The 15,872-nt window shown below is 45.9% G+C and overlaps 1 protein-coding gene across 1 annotated transcript in view; it reads right to left on the reverse strand.

The window, feature by feature from the left end:
- LOC137095383 (equilibrative nucleoside transporter 4-like) overlaps positions 1-15,872 on the reverse strand; it is a 66,367-nt gene that overhangs the window by 5,522 nt on the left and 44,973 nt on the right. Inside the window, exons 8-10 of the mRNA XM_067461985.1 lie at positions 13,768-13,903; positions 4,690-4,877; positions 2,923-3,163 (exon numbers count right to left, since the gene is read on the reverse strand). Of these exons, the coding sequence (XP_067318086.1) occupies positions 2,923-3,163; positions 4,690-4,877; positions 13,768-13,903 (565 nt within the window). The remainder of the gene's footprint in view (positions 1-2,922; positions 3,164-4,689; positions 4,878-13,767; positions 13,904-15,872) is intronic.

Below are 15,872 nucleotides of genomic sequence, written 5' to 3' on the forward strand. Positions count from 1 at the left end.
GGGCAGTGTGAGCCAACCAAGGGCAGCTGCTCCGCGTAGCCTACTCGCACGTAAAGCACCTCGTGAGGTGCTTTACGCGCGAGTAGGCCGTGCAAGGCTGTTCCTCCCCTGGCAGGCTCACGCTGCCCATCGGGCCCGAGGGAGGGTGCCCCGGCGCTCCATGCGGTCATGCCGGCCACATGACCTTGGAGGTGTCAACGGACAACGCCGGCTCTTCGACTTAGAAATGCAGATGAGCACCACACCCCAGAGTCAGACACGACTGGGCTTCATGTCAGAGGAAAACCTTTAACTAGGAAAATTGTGGAAGATCCAGCGTGGGGGAAAGAACTCTTGTCTGTTGGAGGTAGGTATGAATGTTTCAATTGGCCACCTTGATTACCATTTCATAGCCTGACAGTTTTTAGGGAGAATCCTTTGTTGAGAGGTGATTAGCTGGCCCTGATTGTTTCTTGTCTGGAGTCTCCCTGTGTTTGAGTGTTGTTCTTTATTTACAGTTATAACTTTAGAGTTTTTTTAATACTGGTAGCCAGATTTTGTTCAGACTAGAAATAGGAAGATTTCCCATTCTCTGCTCCTGGAATTACTGCCTAAAGAGGGCGAGAAAGAACCCCCTCCCTCCAAGGGCCCTTCCACACCGCAAAATAAGGTATCTGCAATGTGCATAGGAATTTATTTATTGATTTTTTTAAACTATAGTCCGGCCCTCCAACGGTCTGAGGGACAGTGAACTGGCCCCCGGTTTAAAAAGTTTGAGGACCCCTGATCTATATAAATAAAAATGTAATGTTTGTTTGTGGGATTAACAGAACTCAAAAACCACTAGACCAGTGGTTCTCAACCTGGGGTCCCCAGATGTTTCTGGCCTACATTGCCTGGAAGTTTGGTGTCTTACCATCCTTGTGGGAGGCTTCTCTCATGTCCCCGCATGGGGAGCTGGAGCTGACATAGGGAGCTCATCCGTGCTCTCCCCGGATTCGAACCTGTGACCTGTCAGTCTTCAGTCCTGCCGGCACAAGGGTTTTACCCATTGCGCCACCGGAGCCTCCTCGTTCAAGGAGATGGCTCTTGTTTTTGTTTTTTTATGTTGTTCATAAAAACTATTTTAAATTCCCCAAAATTATTTATTTATTTATTTGTTGTATTTGCATACCGCCTTTCTCAGCCAATCGGCGACTCAAGGCGGTTTCCAACAAATCAGTACATATAAAAACATAATACAGATTAAAACATTAAACAATGTAAAACACCACAAAAGCAATAAAAACAACATCATTAGCATCCCATTATTATCAAGCATTGTCAAATCGTTCAGTTTCCTATATTAGCTACTCTGCATTTGTAAACGCTTGCTCGAACAGCCATGTTTTAACTTGCCTCCGAAACGTTAAGAGGGAGGGAGCAGATCTAATCACCCTAGGGAGGGTGTTCCATAGCTGAGGGGCCACCACTGAGAAGGTCCTGTCTCGTACTTGAGATGAAGGCGGGACCGAGAGCAGGGCCTCTCCAGACGATCTTAGAGTCCATGATAGTTTGTAAGGGGAGATACGTTCGGACAGGTAAGTTGGATGAGTTAAACGTTCTGAAACTTGGAGGAGTAACAGTGGTAAATGTGTTGTACCCCTGTTGCAAGTTTCATCCCGATGGCTCTAGAAATGAGCGAGAAAGGAGCCCTGGAATCTCCCCTTCCCTTGTGCAATTATATAACGAAAAAGTATTATTATTAATTATTATTAAACTTTATTTGTACCCCGCTAGCATCTCCCGAAGGACTCGATGCGGCTTACAAAGGCCAAGGCCTCAACACACAACATAACAATACACTTAAAGCAAATTAAAAACAATTAAAGCAATATTAAAACAACAAAACCACAAGCAATAAACAATACATCAACAAGATAAAACTGGGCCGGGCCAGAGTAAAGGGTACAGAATTAAAAGTGCTGATGTGACAGGTGATATGTAAGGATTATGGGGTAAGTGCAGTGTGCAGTGTGCGGCAATCTCAATTCTAATAAAGTGCTTCTGGGACTTGGTATTGGAGATTTCCTATTCTGGGAAGGCACATCGGAACAGCCAGGTCTTCAAGTTCTTTCTAAAGACTGCCAATGTAGGGGCCTGTCTAAGATCTTTGGGGAGGGTGTTCCAGAGTCGGGGGGCCACCACAGAAAAGGCCCTGTCTTGTGTCCCCACCAAACGCGCTTGCGATGCGGGCGGAATCACGAGCAGGGTCTCCAGATGAACGAAGTGAACGCGTAGGTTCGTAGACGGAGATGCAGTCATGCAGGTAGACTGGTCCCAAACCGTTCAGGGCTTTGTAGGTAAGCACCTGCACCTTAAATTGGGCTCGGAAGATAAATGGCAGCCAGTAGAGCTCCTTGAACAGGAGGGTTGACCTCTCTCTGTAAGGGGCCCCAGTTAACATCCTGGCTGCTGCCCGTTGGACCAGTTGGAACTTCCGAGCCATTTTCAAGGGCAGCCCCACGTAGAGCGCATTACAGCAGTCCAGTCTAGAGGTGACCAAGGCATGGACAACCCTGGCCAGATCAGCCTTCGTGAGGTACGGTCGCAGTTGGCGCACGAGTCTCAATTGTGCAAAAGCCCTCCCGGACACCGCCGACGCCTGAGCCTCAAGCGTAAGCGATGAATCCAAGAGGAATCCCAAACTGCGGACCTGTGACTTCAGGGGGAGTGTAACCCCGTCCAACACAGGTTGCCACCTTATACCCCAATCAGGTTTACTATTGACCAGGAGGACCTCTGTCTTGTCGGGATTGATCTTCAGCTTGTTCCTCCTCATCCAGATAGACACAGTACCCGAGAGGCCTCCTTAGAATTGGGTGGAAATGAGTAGTGAAAATTTAGCACTTTTTTTTTGGGTTTGACATGGGAAGATGAACATTCCCATATTGCTCTGCCTACCTGCCAGTTCCCGCTGTTCGGGGGTGACTTTTCCAGCTGCCAGGATCATGGGAACGCTGCCGAAGTATCCGTTGGTGATTCCCATGAGGAGGGAGAAGATGCAGGGCCAGGCCGGGTGGCTAAAGGAGGGCTTCCCGTTGGGGTAGACGCACATGATGAACAGCGGGATGAAGACCACCCTCAGGCAGGAGTAGATGAGCAGGTGCGTGCCTTTCCAGTCGTACGGCAAGGCTGCCAAGATCTAAAAATGCAAGAGACAGAATCGTAGAATCTTAGAACTGAAAGAGACCACGTGGGCCATCTAGTCCAACCCCTTCCATGTAGGAAAAGCACCATCAAAGTATCCCTGACAGATGGCCATCCAGTCTCTGTTTAAAATCCCCCAATGAAGGAGCCTCCTTCAGACTCTGAGGCAGAGAGTTCCACTGCTGAACAGCTGTAAGAAGATCAAGTGGAATCTTCTTTCCTGCTGTGCCACTAGTGTGTTCTATAGAATAGAATCATAGAATCAAAGAGTTGGAAGAGACCTCCTGGGCCATCCAGTCCAACCCCATTCTGCCAAGAAGCAGGAATATTGCATTCAAATCACCCCTGACAGATGGCCATCCAGCCTCTGTTTAAAAGCTTCCAAAGAAGGAGCCTCCACCACACTCTGGGGCAGAGAGTTCCACTGCTGAACGGCTCTCACAGTCAGGAAGTTCTTCCTCATGTTCAGATGGAATCTCCTTTCTTGTAGTTGGAAGCCATTGTTCCATTGCATTGTTCCAGTCCTAGTCTCCAAGGAAGCAGAAAACAAGCTTGCTCCCTCCTCCCTGTGGCTTCCTCTCACATATTTATACATGGCTATCATATCTCCTCTCAGCCTTCTCTTCTTCAGGCTAAACATGCCCAGCTCCTTAAGCCGCTCCTCATAGGGCTTGTTCTCCAGAACCTTGATCATTTTAGTCGCCCTCCTCTGGACACTTTCCAGCTTGTCGATATCTCTCTTGAATTGTGGTGCCCAGAATTGGACACAATATTCCAGGTGTGGTCTAACCAAAGCGGAACAGAGCATGGGGAGCATGACTTCCCTAGATCTAGACACTAGGCTCCTATTGATGCAGGCCAAAATCCCATTGGCTTTTTTTGCCGCCGCATCACATTGTTGGCTCATGTTTAACTTGTTGTCCACGAGGACTCCAGGATCTTTTTCACACGTACTGCTCTCGAGCCAGGCCTCATCGTCCCCCATTCTGTCTCTTTGCATTTCGTTTTTCCTGCCAAAGTGGAGTATCTTGCATTTGTCCATGTTGAACTTCATTTTGTTAGTTTTGGCCCATCATCTCTCTAATCTGTCAAGATCGTTTTGAATCCTGCTCCTGTCCTCTGGAGTCTTGGCTCTCCCTCCCAATTTGGTCCCATCTGCAAACGTGATGATCCTGCCTTCTAACCCTTCATCTAAGTCATGAATGAAGATCCTTGGGACCGGGCCCAAGACGGAACCCTGTTTGTGGCACTCCACTCGTCACTTCTTTCCAGGATGAAGAGGAAGCCTTGGGGAGAATCACCTTCTGGGTTCGTCTATTTAACCAATTACTGATCCACCTCACCCTAGTTAGAATAGTTTTCCCATAGAATGGATTCCAAGGTACATAAATTCCCAACATTGTTCAATTTGGTGACCCCTGAACCCTCTCTTCTCGATAACAAAAAGGGCAGCCTTTCCTCACTGGGGCAACCTGGAGATATTTCCTCACTGGGGCAACCTGGAGATATTTGGGTCCCTACCTTGCCCACGAAGTCGGAGAGGTTGAAGATGGCCATGATAAGGATGGGGAGCCACTCCCCGAGGGTGCAGTTCCGGATTTCCGATTCCAGTCCCGGAAAGAGGCACAGGGTGATGAAGTACGTCATCGCGATGGAGAGCATGTACGCCCAGATCACCCGAGAGACGATATAGCGGTGGAGCATCATATCTGTTTGAGAAGGGAACCAAAGGAAGAATGTTTTTAAAAGCTGAGAGCCAAATTCCAGTTCAGAACCATTCACAGAAGCAAAAGGTTGAGACCAAAGTCACCAGGGTGGCCACTAACATATTCCGATTTGGCATTTCATCCCCCTTTTTGGGCTGCTTTTAAGACATCCTCTTTGTCCGCTCCTTCGGACGCTTTCTCTCCTTGTCCTCAGCTTACTTCAGTTGTCCAAAGAGTAATGATAATTTGCACACAATTCATTCAACAATGGGAATGTCGTACTCCAGAGCAGGAACACCTCTGACCTTAAACACCACACCAGCTTGGTAAAATCAACAAGCAGTTTATTGAAGATTATATATAAGCAAAACAGTAAAAAATAGCAAAATCAGTAATAAAGGAAATAGTCCATCAGCTTCAGAGGAAAACAAGATCGTTGAGTACATAAAAATCCATGAAACTGGGCACTTGAATCCATGGAACAAGACAGTAGGAAAATCTCATACTCAAATCTTGAGCTAGGCAAAAACTTGGTACATGAAACTCAGAGCACTTAAAAGCAAATCTGTGATAAAATAACAATGTTGACCCAACTAAGGCAACTCTCTTCCATGAATCATTATAAAGCTTTTACAGATCCCAAAACTGAAAGCGTTTTTCTTGACCTTCCCATCAGATAATGGTTTGTTCTCTCTCTTCTGAGATGTCTCAGCCTCTGAAGACTTTGCCTCTGTTTACTTAAACTCTGCTTTCTGTCCAGGCTTTCGTTATCTTCTCCCTCATTAACTCCTGAACCTGACAAATCTTCTTCTGACATTTGTTCTGAGTAAAGAGGCGAAGGGCCTCTCTCAAGAATGTGGCCTTGTGAATCATCCTGAAACAGCTCAGGCCTCTCTTCTGAACTTAACTCAGGCCCAAGCACACATCCCCAGGCCCATCATCAGAAACATCATCCCCATTCCTATCATGAACATCAACATGAACATCATGAACATCAACATGAACATCAGACACAATCACAGGCTGAACAGGGCTGACATAAAACAGGAAAGTGATAGGCATGGAAACTTGTCCTTCTCCGTTGACCTGTGATTGTCTCTGATGTTCATGCTGATGTTCATGATAGACATGGGGATGATGTTTCTGACGATGGGCCTGGGGATGTTTGCTTGGGCCTGAGTTAAGTTCAGAAGAGAGACCTGGCTGTTTCAGGATGATTCACAAGGCCTCATTCTTGAGAGAGACCCTTCGCTGCTTTACTCAGAACAACTGTCTGAAGATAATTTGTCAGGTGCATGATGTGCATGTTGATGTTCATGATAGGCATGTGGTTGATGTTTCTAATGATGGACCTGGGGATGAGGGTTTGCTTGGGCCTGAGTTAAATTCAGAAGAGAGACCTGAGCTGTTTCAGGGTGATTCACAAGGCCACATTCTTGAGAGAGGTCCTTTGCTGCTTTACTCAGAACAACTGTTTGAAGATGATTTGTCAGGTGCATGATGTTAATGTTGATGTTCATGATAGGAAAGGAGATGATGTTTCTAATGATGGGCCTGAGGATGAGGGATGGAAACTTGTCCTTCTCCGTTGGCCTGTGATTGTGTCTGATGTTTATGCTGATGTTCATGATGGGCATGATGTTCATGTCAATGTTCATAATAGAAATAGGGATGATGTTTCTGATGATGGGCCTGGGGATATTTGCTTGGGCCTGAGTTAAATTCAGAAGAGAGGCTTGAGCTGTTTCAGGATGATTCACAAGGCCACATTCTTGAGAGAGGCCCTTTGCTGCTTTACTCAGAACAACTGTCTGAAGATTATTTGTCAGGTGCATGATGTTCATGTTGATGTTCATGATAGGAAAGGGGATGATGTTTCTAATGATGAGCCTGAGGATAAGGGCTTGCTTGGGCCTGATTTAAGTTCGGAAGGGAGACCTGAGCTGTTTCAGGATGATTCACAAGGCCACATTCTTGAGAGAGGCCCTTCGCTGCTTTACTCAGAACAACTGTCTGAAGATGATTTGTCAGGTGCATGATGTTCATATTGATGTTCATGATAGGAATGGGGATGACATTTCTAATGATGGGCCTGAGGATGAGGGATGGAAACTTGTCCTTCTCCGTTGGCCTGTGATTGTGTCTGATGTTCATGCTGATGTTCATGATGTTCCTGTTGATGTTCATAATAGAAATAGGGATGATATTTCTGATGATGGGCCTGGGGATGTTTGCTTGGGCCTGAGTTAAGTTCAGAAGATAGACCTGAACTGTTTCAGGATGATTCACAAGGCCACATTCTTGAGAAGGGCCCTTCACTGCTTTACTCAGAGCAACTGTCTGAAGATGATTTATCAGGTGCATAATGTTCATATTGATGTTCATGATAGGAATGGGGATGATGTTTCTAATGATGGGCCTGGGGATGAGGGTTTGCTTGGGCCTGAGTTAAGTTCAGAAGAGAGGCCTGAGGTGTTTCAGGATGATTCACAAGGCCACATTCATGAGAGAGGCCCTTCACTGCTTTACTCAGAGCAACTGTCCGAATATGATTTGTCAGGTGCATGATGTTCATGTTGATGTTCATGATAGGAATGGGGATGACATTTCTAATGATGGGCCTGAGGATGAGGGATGGAAACTTGTCCTTCTCCGTTGGCCTGTGATTGTGTCTGATGTTCATGCTGATGTTCATGATGTTCCTGTTGATGTTCATAATAGAAATAGGGATGATATTTCTGATGATGGGCCTGGGGATGTTTGCTTGGGCCTGAGTTAAGTTCAGAAGATAGACCTGAACTGTTTCAGGATGATTCACAAGGCCACATTCTTGAGAAGGGCCCTTCACTGCTTTACTCAGAGCAACTGTCTGAAGATGATTTGTCAGGTGCATAATGTTCATATTGATGTTCATGATAGGAATGGGGATGATGTTTCTAATGATGGGCCTGGGGATGAGGGTTTGCTTGGGCTTGAGTTAAGTTTAGAAAAGAGACCTGAACTGTTTCAGGGTGATTCATAAGGCCACATTCTTAAGAGAGGCCCTTCACCGCTTTACTCAGTCTGAAGACGATTTGTCAGGTGCATGATGTTCATGTTGATGTTCATGATAGGAATAAGGATGATGTTTCTAATGATGGGCCTGGGGATGAGGGTTTGCTTGGGCCTGAGTTAAGTTCAGAAGAGAGACCTGAGCTGTTTCAGGATGATTTACAAGGCCACATTCTTGAGAGAGGCCCTTCGTTGCTTTACTCAGTCTGAAGATGATTTGTTATGTTGATGTTCATGATAGGAATGGGGATGATGTTTCTAATGATGGGCCTGGGGATGAGGGTTTGCTTGGGCCTGAGTTAAATTCAGAAGAGAGACCTGAGCTGTTTCAGGGTGATTCACAAGGCCACATTCTTGAGAGAGGTCCTTTGCTGCTTTACTCAGAACAACTGTTTGAAGATGATTTGTCAGGTGCATGATGTTAATGTAGATGTTCATGATAGGAATAAGGATGATATTTCTAATGATGGGCCTGGGGATGAGGGTTTGCTTGGGCCTGAGTTAAATTCAGAAGAGAGACCTGAGCTGTTTCAGGATGATTCACAAGGCCACATTCTTGAGAGAGGCCCTTCACTGCTTTATTCAGTCTGAAGATGATTTGTCAGGTGCATGATGTTCATATTGATGTTAATTATAGGAAAGGGGATGATGTTTCTAATGATGGGCCTGGGGATGAGGGTTTACTTGGGCCTGAGTTAAGTTTAGAAAAGAGACTTGAGCTGTTTCAGAATGATTCACAAGGCCACATTCTTGAGAGAGGCCCTTCACTGCTTTACTCAGAGCAACTGTCTGAAGATGATTTGTCAGGTGCATGATGTTCATGTTGATGTTCATGATAGGAATGAGGATGATGTTTCTAATGAAGGGCCTGGGGATGAGGGTTTGCTTGGGCCTGAGTTAAGTTTGGAAGGGAGACCTGAGCTGTTTCAGGATGATTCACAAGGCCACATTCTTGAGAGAGGCCCTTCGCTGCTTTACTCAGAACAACTGTCTGAAAATGATTTGTCAGGTGTATGATGTTTTTGATTATGGGCCTGGGGATGAGGGTTTGCTTGGGCCTGAGTTAAGTTCAGAAGGGAGACCTGAGCTGTTTCAGGGTGATTCAGAAGGCCACATTCTTGAGAGAGGTCCTTTGCTGCTTTACTCAGAACAACTGTCTAAAGACGATTTGTCAGGTGCATGATGCCCATGTGGATGTTCATGATAGGAAAGGGATGATGTTTCTAACGATGGGTCTGAGGATGAGGGTTTGCTTGGGCCTGAGTTAAATCTAGAAGAGAGATCTGAGCTGTTTCCGGATGATTCATAAGGCCACATTCTTGAGAGAGGCCCTTCACTGCTTTACCCAGTCTGAAGATGATTTGTCAGGTGCATGATTTTCATGTTGATGTTCATGATAAGAATGGGGATGATGTTTCTAATAATGGGCCTGGGGATGAGGGTTTACTTGGGCCTGAGTTAAGTTTAGAAGAGAGACTTGAGCTCTTTCAGGATGATTCAGAAGGCCACATTCTTGAGAGAGACCCTTCACTGCTTTACTCAGTTTGAAGATGATTTGTTATGTTGATGTTTATTATAGGAATGGGTATGATGTTTTTGATTATGGGCCTGGGGATGAGGGTTTGCTTGGGCCTGAGTTAAGTTCAGAAGGGAGACCTGAGCTCTTTCAGGGTGATTCAGAAGGCCACATTCTTGGGAGAGGTCCTTCGCTGCTTTACTCAGAACAACTGTCTGAAGACGATTTGTCAGGTGCATGATGTTCATGTTGATATTCATGATAGGAATGGGGATGATGTTTTTAATGATGGGCCTGGGGATGAGGGTTTGTTTGGGCCTGAGTTTTCAGAAGAGAGACCTGAGCTGTTTCAGGGTGATTCAAAAGGCCACATTCTTGAGAGAGGCCCTTTGCTTGGGTCTGAGTTAAGTTCAGAAGAGAGACCTGAGCTGTTTCAGGATGATTCACAAGGCCACATTCTTGAGGCCTTCACTGCTTTACTCAGAACAATTGTCTGAAGATGATTTGTCAGGTGCATGATGTTCATATTGATGTTCATGATAGGAATGGAGATGATGTTTCTGATGATGGGCCTGGGGATGAGGGTTTGCTTGGGCCTGATTTAAGTTCAGAAGAGAGACCTGAACTGTTTCAGGATGATTCACAAGGCCACATTCTTAAGAGAGGCCCTTCACTGCTTTACCCAGTCTGAAGACGATTTGTCAGGTGCATGATGTTCATGTTGATGTTCATGATAGGAATGGGGATGATGTTTCTAATGATGGGCCTGGGGATGAGGGTTTGCTTGGGCCTGATTTAAGTTCAGAAGAGAGACCTGAACTGTTTCAGGATGATTCACAAGGCCACATTCTTGAGAGAGGTCCTTTGCTGCTTTACTCAGAACAACTGTCTGAAGATGATTTGTCAGGTGTATGATGTTTTTGATTATGGGCCTGGGGATGAGGGTTTGCTTGGGCATGAGTTAAGTTCAGAAGGGAGACCTGAGCTGTTTCAGGGTGATTCAGAAGGCCACATTCTTGAGAGAGGTCCTTCGCTGCTTTACTCAGAACAACTGTCTGAAGACGATTTGTCAGGTGCATGATGCCCATGTGGATGTTCATGATAGGAAAGGGGATGATGTTTCTAATGATGGGTCTGAGGATGAGGGTTTGCTTGGGCCTGAGTTAAGTCTAGAAGAGAGATCTGAGCTGTTTCCGGATGATTCATAAGGCCACATTCTTGAGAGAGGCCCTTCACTGCCTTACTCAGTCTGAAGATTATTTGTCATGTTGATGTTCATGATAGGAATGGGGATGATGTTTCTAACGATGGGTCTGAGGATGAGGGTTTGCTTGGGCCTGAGTTAAGTCTAGAAGAGAGATCTGAGCTGTTTCCGGATGATTCATAAGGCCACATTCTTGAGAGAGGCCCTTCACTGCCTTACTCAGTCTGAAGATGATTTGTCATGTTGATGTTCATGATAGGAATGGGGATGATGTTTCTAACGATGGGTCTGAGGATGAGGGTTTGCTTGGGCCTGAGTTAAGTCTAGAAGAGAGATCTGAGCTGTTTCCGGATGATTCATAAGGCCACATTCTTGAGAGAGGCCCTTCACTGCCTTACTCAGTCTGAAGATGATTTGTTATGTTGATGTTCATGATAGGAATGGGGATGATGTTTCTAACGATGGGTCTGAGGATGAGGGTTTGCTTGGGCCTGAGTTAAGTCTAGAAGAGAGATCTGAGCTGTTTCCGGATGATTCATAAGGCCACATTCTTGAGAGAGGCCCTTCACTGCCTTACTCAGTCTGAAGATGATTTGTCATGTTGATGTTCATGATAGGAATGGGGATGATGTTTCTAACGATGGGTCTGAGGATGAGGGTTTGCTTGGGCCTGAGTTAAGTCTAGAAGAGAGATCTGAGCTGTTTCCGGATGATTCATAAGGCCACATTCTTGAGAGAGGCCCTTCACTGCCTTACTCAGTCTGAAGATGATTTGTCATGTTGATGTTCATGATAGGAATGGGGATGATGTTTCTAACGATGGGTCTGAGGATGAGGGTTTGCTTGGGCCTGAGTTAAGTCTAGAAGAGAGATCTGAGCTGTTTCCGGATGATTCATAAGGCCACATTCTTGAGAGAGGCCCTTCACTGCCTTACTCAGTCTGAAGATGATTTGTTATGTTGATGTTCATGATAAGAATGGGGATGATGTTTCTAACGATGGGTCTGAGGATGAGGGTTTGCTTGGGCCTGAGTTAAGTCTAGAAGAGAGATCTGAGCTGTTTCCGGATGATTCAGAAGGCCACATTCTTGAGAGAGGCCCTTCACTGCCTTACTCAGTCTGAAGATGATTTGTCATGTTGATGTTCATGATAGGAATGGGGATGATGTTTCTAACGATGGGTCTGAGGATGAGGGTTTGCTTGGGCCTGAGTTAAGTCTAGAAGAGAGATCTGAGCTGTTTCCGGATGATTCAGAAGGCCACATTCTTGAGAGAGGCCCTTCACTGCCTTACTCAGTCTGAAGATGATTTGTCATGTTGATGTTCATGATAGGAATGGGGATGATGTTTCTAACGATGGGTCTGAGGATGAGGGTTTGCTTGGGCCTGAGTTAAGTCTAGAAGAGAGATCTGAGCTGTTTCCGGATGATTCATAAGGCCACATTCTTGAGAGAGGCCCTTCACTGCCTTACTCAGTCTGAAGATGATTTGTCATGTTGATGTTCATGATAGGAATGGGGATGATGTTTCTAACGATGGGTCTGAGGATGAGGGTTTGCTTGGGCCTGAGTTAAGTCTAGAAGAGAGATCTGAGCTGTTTCCGGATGATTCATAAGGCCACATTCTTGAGAGAGGCCCTTCACTGCCTTACTCAGTCTGAAGATGATTTGTTATGTTGATGTTCATGATAGGAATGGGGATGATGTTTCTAACGATGGGTCTGAGGATGAGGGTTTGCTTGGGCCTGTGTTAAGTCTAGAAGAGAGATCTGAGCTGTTTCCGGATGATTCAGAAGGCCACATTCTTGAGAGAGGCCCTTCACTGCCTTACTCAGTCTGAAGATGATTTGTCATGTTGATGTTCATGATAGGAATGGGGATGATGTTTCTAACGATGGGTCTGAGGATGAGGGTTTGCTTGGGCCTGAGTTAAGTCTAGAAGAGAGATCTGAGCTGTTTCCGGATGATTCATAAGGCCACATTCTTGAGAGAGGCCCTTCACTGCCTTACTCAGTCTGAAGATGATTTGTCATGTTGATGTTCATGATAGGAATGGGGATGATGTTTCTAACGATGGGTCTGAGGATGAGGGTTTGCTTGGGCCTGAGTTAAGTCTAGAAGAGAGATCTGAGCTGTTTCCGGGTGATTCATAAGGCCACATTCTTGAGAGAGGCCCTTCACTGCCTTACTCAGTCTGAAGATGATTTGTTATGTTGATGTTCATGATAGGAATGGGGATGATGTTTCTACTGATGGGCCTGGGGATGAGGGTTCACTTGGACCTGAGTTAAGTTTAGAAGAGGGACCTGAGCCCTTTCAGGATGATTCAGAAGGCCACATTCTTGAGAGAGGCCCTTCACTGCTTTACTCAGTCTGAAGACGATTTGTCAGGTGCATGATGTTCATGATAGGAATGGGGATGATGCTTCTAATGATGGGCCTATGGATGAGGGTTTGCTTGGGCCTGAGTTAAGTCCGGAAGGGAGACCTGAGCTGTTTCAGGGTGATTCAGAAGGCCACATTCTTGAGAGAGGCCCTTCACTGCTTTACTCAGAGCAACTGTCTGAAGATGATTTGTCAGGTGCATGATGTTCATGATAGGAATAGGGATGATGTTTCTAATGATGGGCTTGGGGATGAGGGTTTGCTTGGGCCTGAGTTAAATTCAGAAGAGAGACCTGAGCTGTTTCAGGATGATTCAGAAGGCCACATTCTTGAGAGAGGCCCTTCACTGCTTTACTCAGAGCAACTGTCTGAAGATGATTTGTCAGGTGCATGACCTTTTTGCCAAAACACAAAAGATTCTCAAGATTGCAGACGCTCCAGAATTTCACAAAAGGAACTCCAAAAACAGCCAGACAACATGAGGGAAAAAGCCACTGTATTCATGAAGATGAACACGTAGAATGACTATCCTAAGTAGAGAAATCCTGAGATGTATGTACTCTGTTTAGGAATATGTTGTGCTGAAGTAAGCGGGGGAGAAAGAGGGAAAGTGGGGCAGAGAAAGGGAGACAGCAGAGGGTTAACCAAGGCTGTGCTTGCTAAACTGGGACAGTTGGGTGGTACACTTTGGAGAGGTGACAAACCAATGCCTGGATGAGTGTCTTCTCTTGTTCTCACCTCTGAAACTGGGCCAGCTCTTTTTGATTTTAGGCTGAGGGACGTCAAATCTCACGTAGGTCCCGCTGCCGGCCAACTTGCCTTCCTGCCCAAAGGGGTCCGGAGGGGAACACTCTTGCCCGTGCAGCCGATTCTCCTTGGAGGGAAAAAGAAAAATGACAAATCACAATTCAGCCCTCATCTGCAGAATTGCACAATCCGACAAAGTATGGCCAGATGTAACCGCTTGTTAGTGGGGCTTTCCAGTTCCCCAAGGTATCTTGCAAAGTCAATGGGTATCCTGCCTTCTTTAGTATTTGTTTTTTCAAACTAAAGACATCTTCCTCCACCGATGTTTTCCTATAAGGTTCATTTTCTGCAAGGACATAGACTTGTATGGAGTTATACTCTGAAGAATCCTGGCCTGCATTTCTGGCACAGACCAGGAGAGGGTGGCATCGACCTCTATAAACACATACATCAATGGTCCCCCAAATTCTCCAAATTAGAAAACCTAGAGTGCATCTACACACTTGAATTGACGCCACTGGACACCACTTCGGCTGCCATGGCTTAATGCTATGGAATCACCAGAACTGTCGTTTCACCAGTTCTTGAGCCTGCTCTGCCAAAGAGTGCTGGTACTTCACCAAAATACAACTCCCAGGATTCACCAAACAGCAACTCTCAGGATTCATCAAACTACAACACCCAGGATTCACCTACTACAACTCTTAGGATTCACCAAACTATAACTCTTAGGATTCACCAAACTACAACTCCCAGGATTCACCTACTATAACTCCTAGGATTCACAAACGACAACTCCCTGGATTCACCAAGCCACAACTCCCAGGATTCACCAAATTACAACTCCCAGGATTCAACAAATGGCAACTCCCAGGATTCAACAAATGGCAACTCCCAGGATTCACCAAACGACAACTTCCCAGATTCATCAAGCCACAACTCCCAGGATTCACCAAATTACAACTCCCAGGATTCAACAAATGGCAACTCCCAGGATTCACCAAACGACAACTTCCCAGATTCATCAAGTCACAACTCCCAGGATTCACCAAACTACAACTCCCAGGATTCACCAAATTACAACTCCCAGGATTCACCAAATTATAACTCCCAGGATTCACCATACCACAACTTCCAGGATTCACCAAACCACAACTCCCAGGATTCACCTACTACAACTACTACAACTACAACCCGGTCCAGTGTATCTGTCCGAACGTATCTCCCGCTACGTCCCACCTCGGAGTCTGAGATCATCTGGGGAGGCCCTGCTCTCGACCCCACCACTGTCACAAGTGAGGCTGGTGGGGACGAGGAGCAGGGCTTTCTCAGTGGTGGCCCCTCACCTGTGGAACTCACTCCCGGGGGAAATCAGGACATCATCATCCCTCCTCTCCTTCAGGAGGAGGGTGAAGACGTGGCTTTGGGACCAGGCCTTCGGGCAATCTGGCAATTAAATCAGATGAATACGACCAGCAGGATGGAAGAAGTGGAATTGAGAATGAGATCTATGAGTTAATGAACGCTGACCATGTGGGGGGATGAATTGGGTTTGTATGGGGTTTTTATTGATTTTATTGATTTTATTGGTATCATGTATGAATTGTTAACTATGAATTTGTAATAATTTTGTATTGATTGTTTTGTGACGCGGGCATCAAATGGTGCCTCGCTTTTGTAAGCCGCCCTGAGTCCCCCCCGGGGTGAGAAGGGCGGGGTATAAGAACCTGTAATAAATAGGATTCACCAAACCACAACTCCCAGGATTCACCAAACCACAACTCCCAGGATTCACCAAACTACAAGGACTCACCAAACCACAACTCCCAGGATTCATCAAACTGCAAGGACTCACCAAGCCACAACTCCCAGGATTCACCAAACCACAACTCCCAGAATTCACCAAAATACAACTCCCAGGATTCACCAAACCACAACTCTCAGAATTCACCAAACTACAAAGACTCACCAAGCCACAACTCTCAGGATTCACCAAACCACAACTCTCAGGATTCACCAAACCACAACTTTCAGGATTCACCAAATTATAATGCCCAGGATTCACCAAACCACGACTCCCAGGATCCACCAAACTA

This window comes from Anolis sagrei, chromosome Y, assembly GCF_037176765.1.
Source record: "Anolis sagrei isolate rAnoSag1 chromosome Y, rAnoSag1.mat, whole genome shotgun sequence".
In the NCBI taxonomy this organism is placed as follows: domain Eukaryota; kingdom Metazoa; phylum Chordata; class Lepidosauria; order Squamata; family Dactyloidae; genus Anolis; species Anolis sagrei.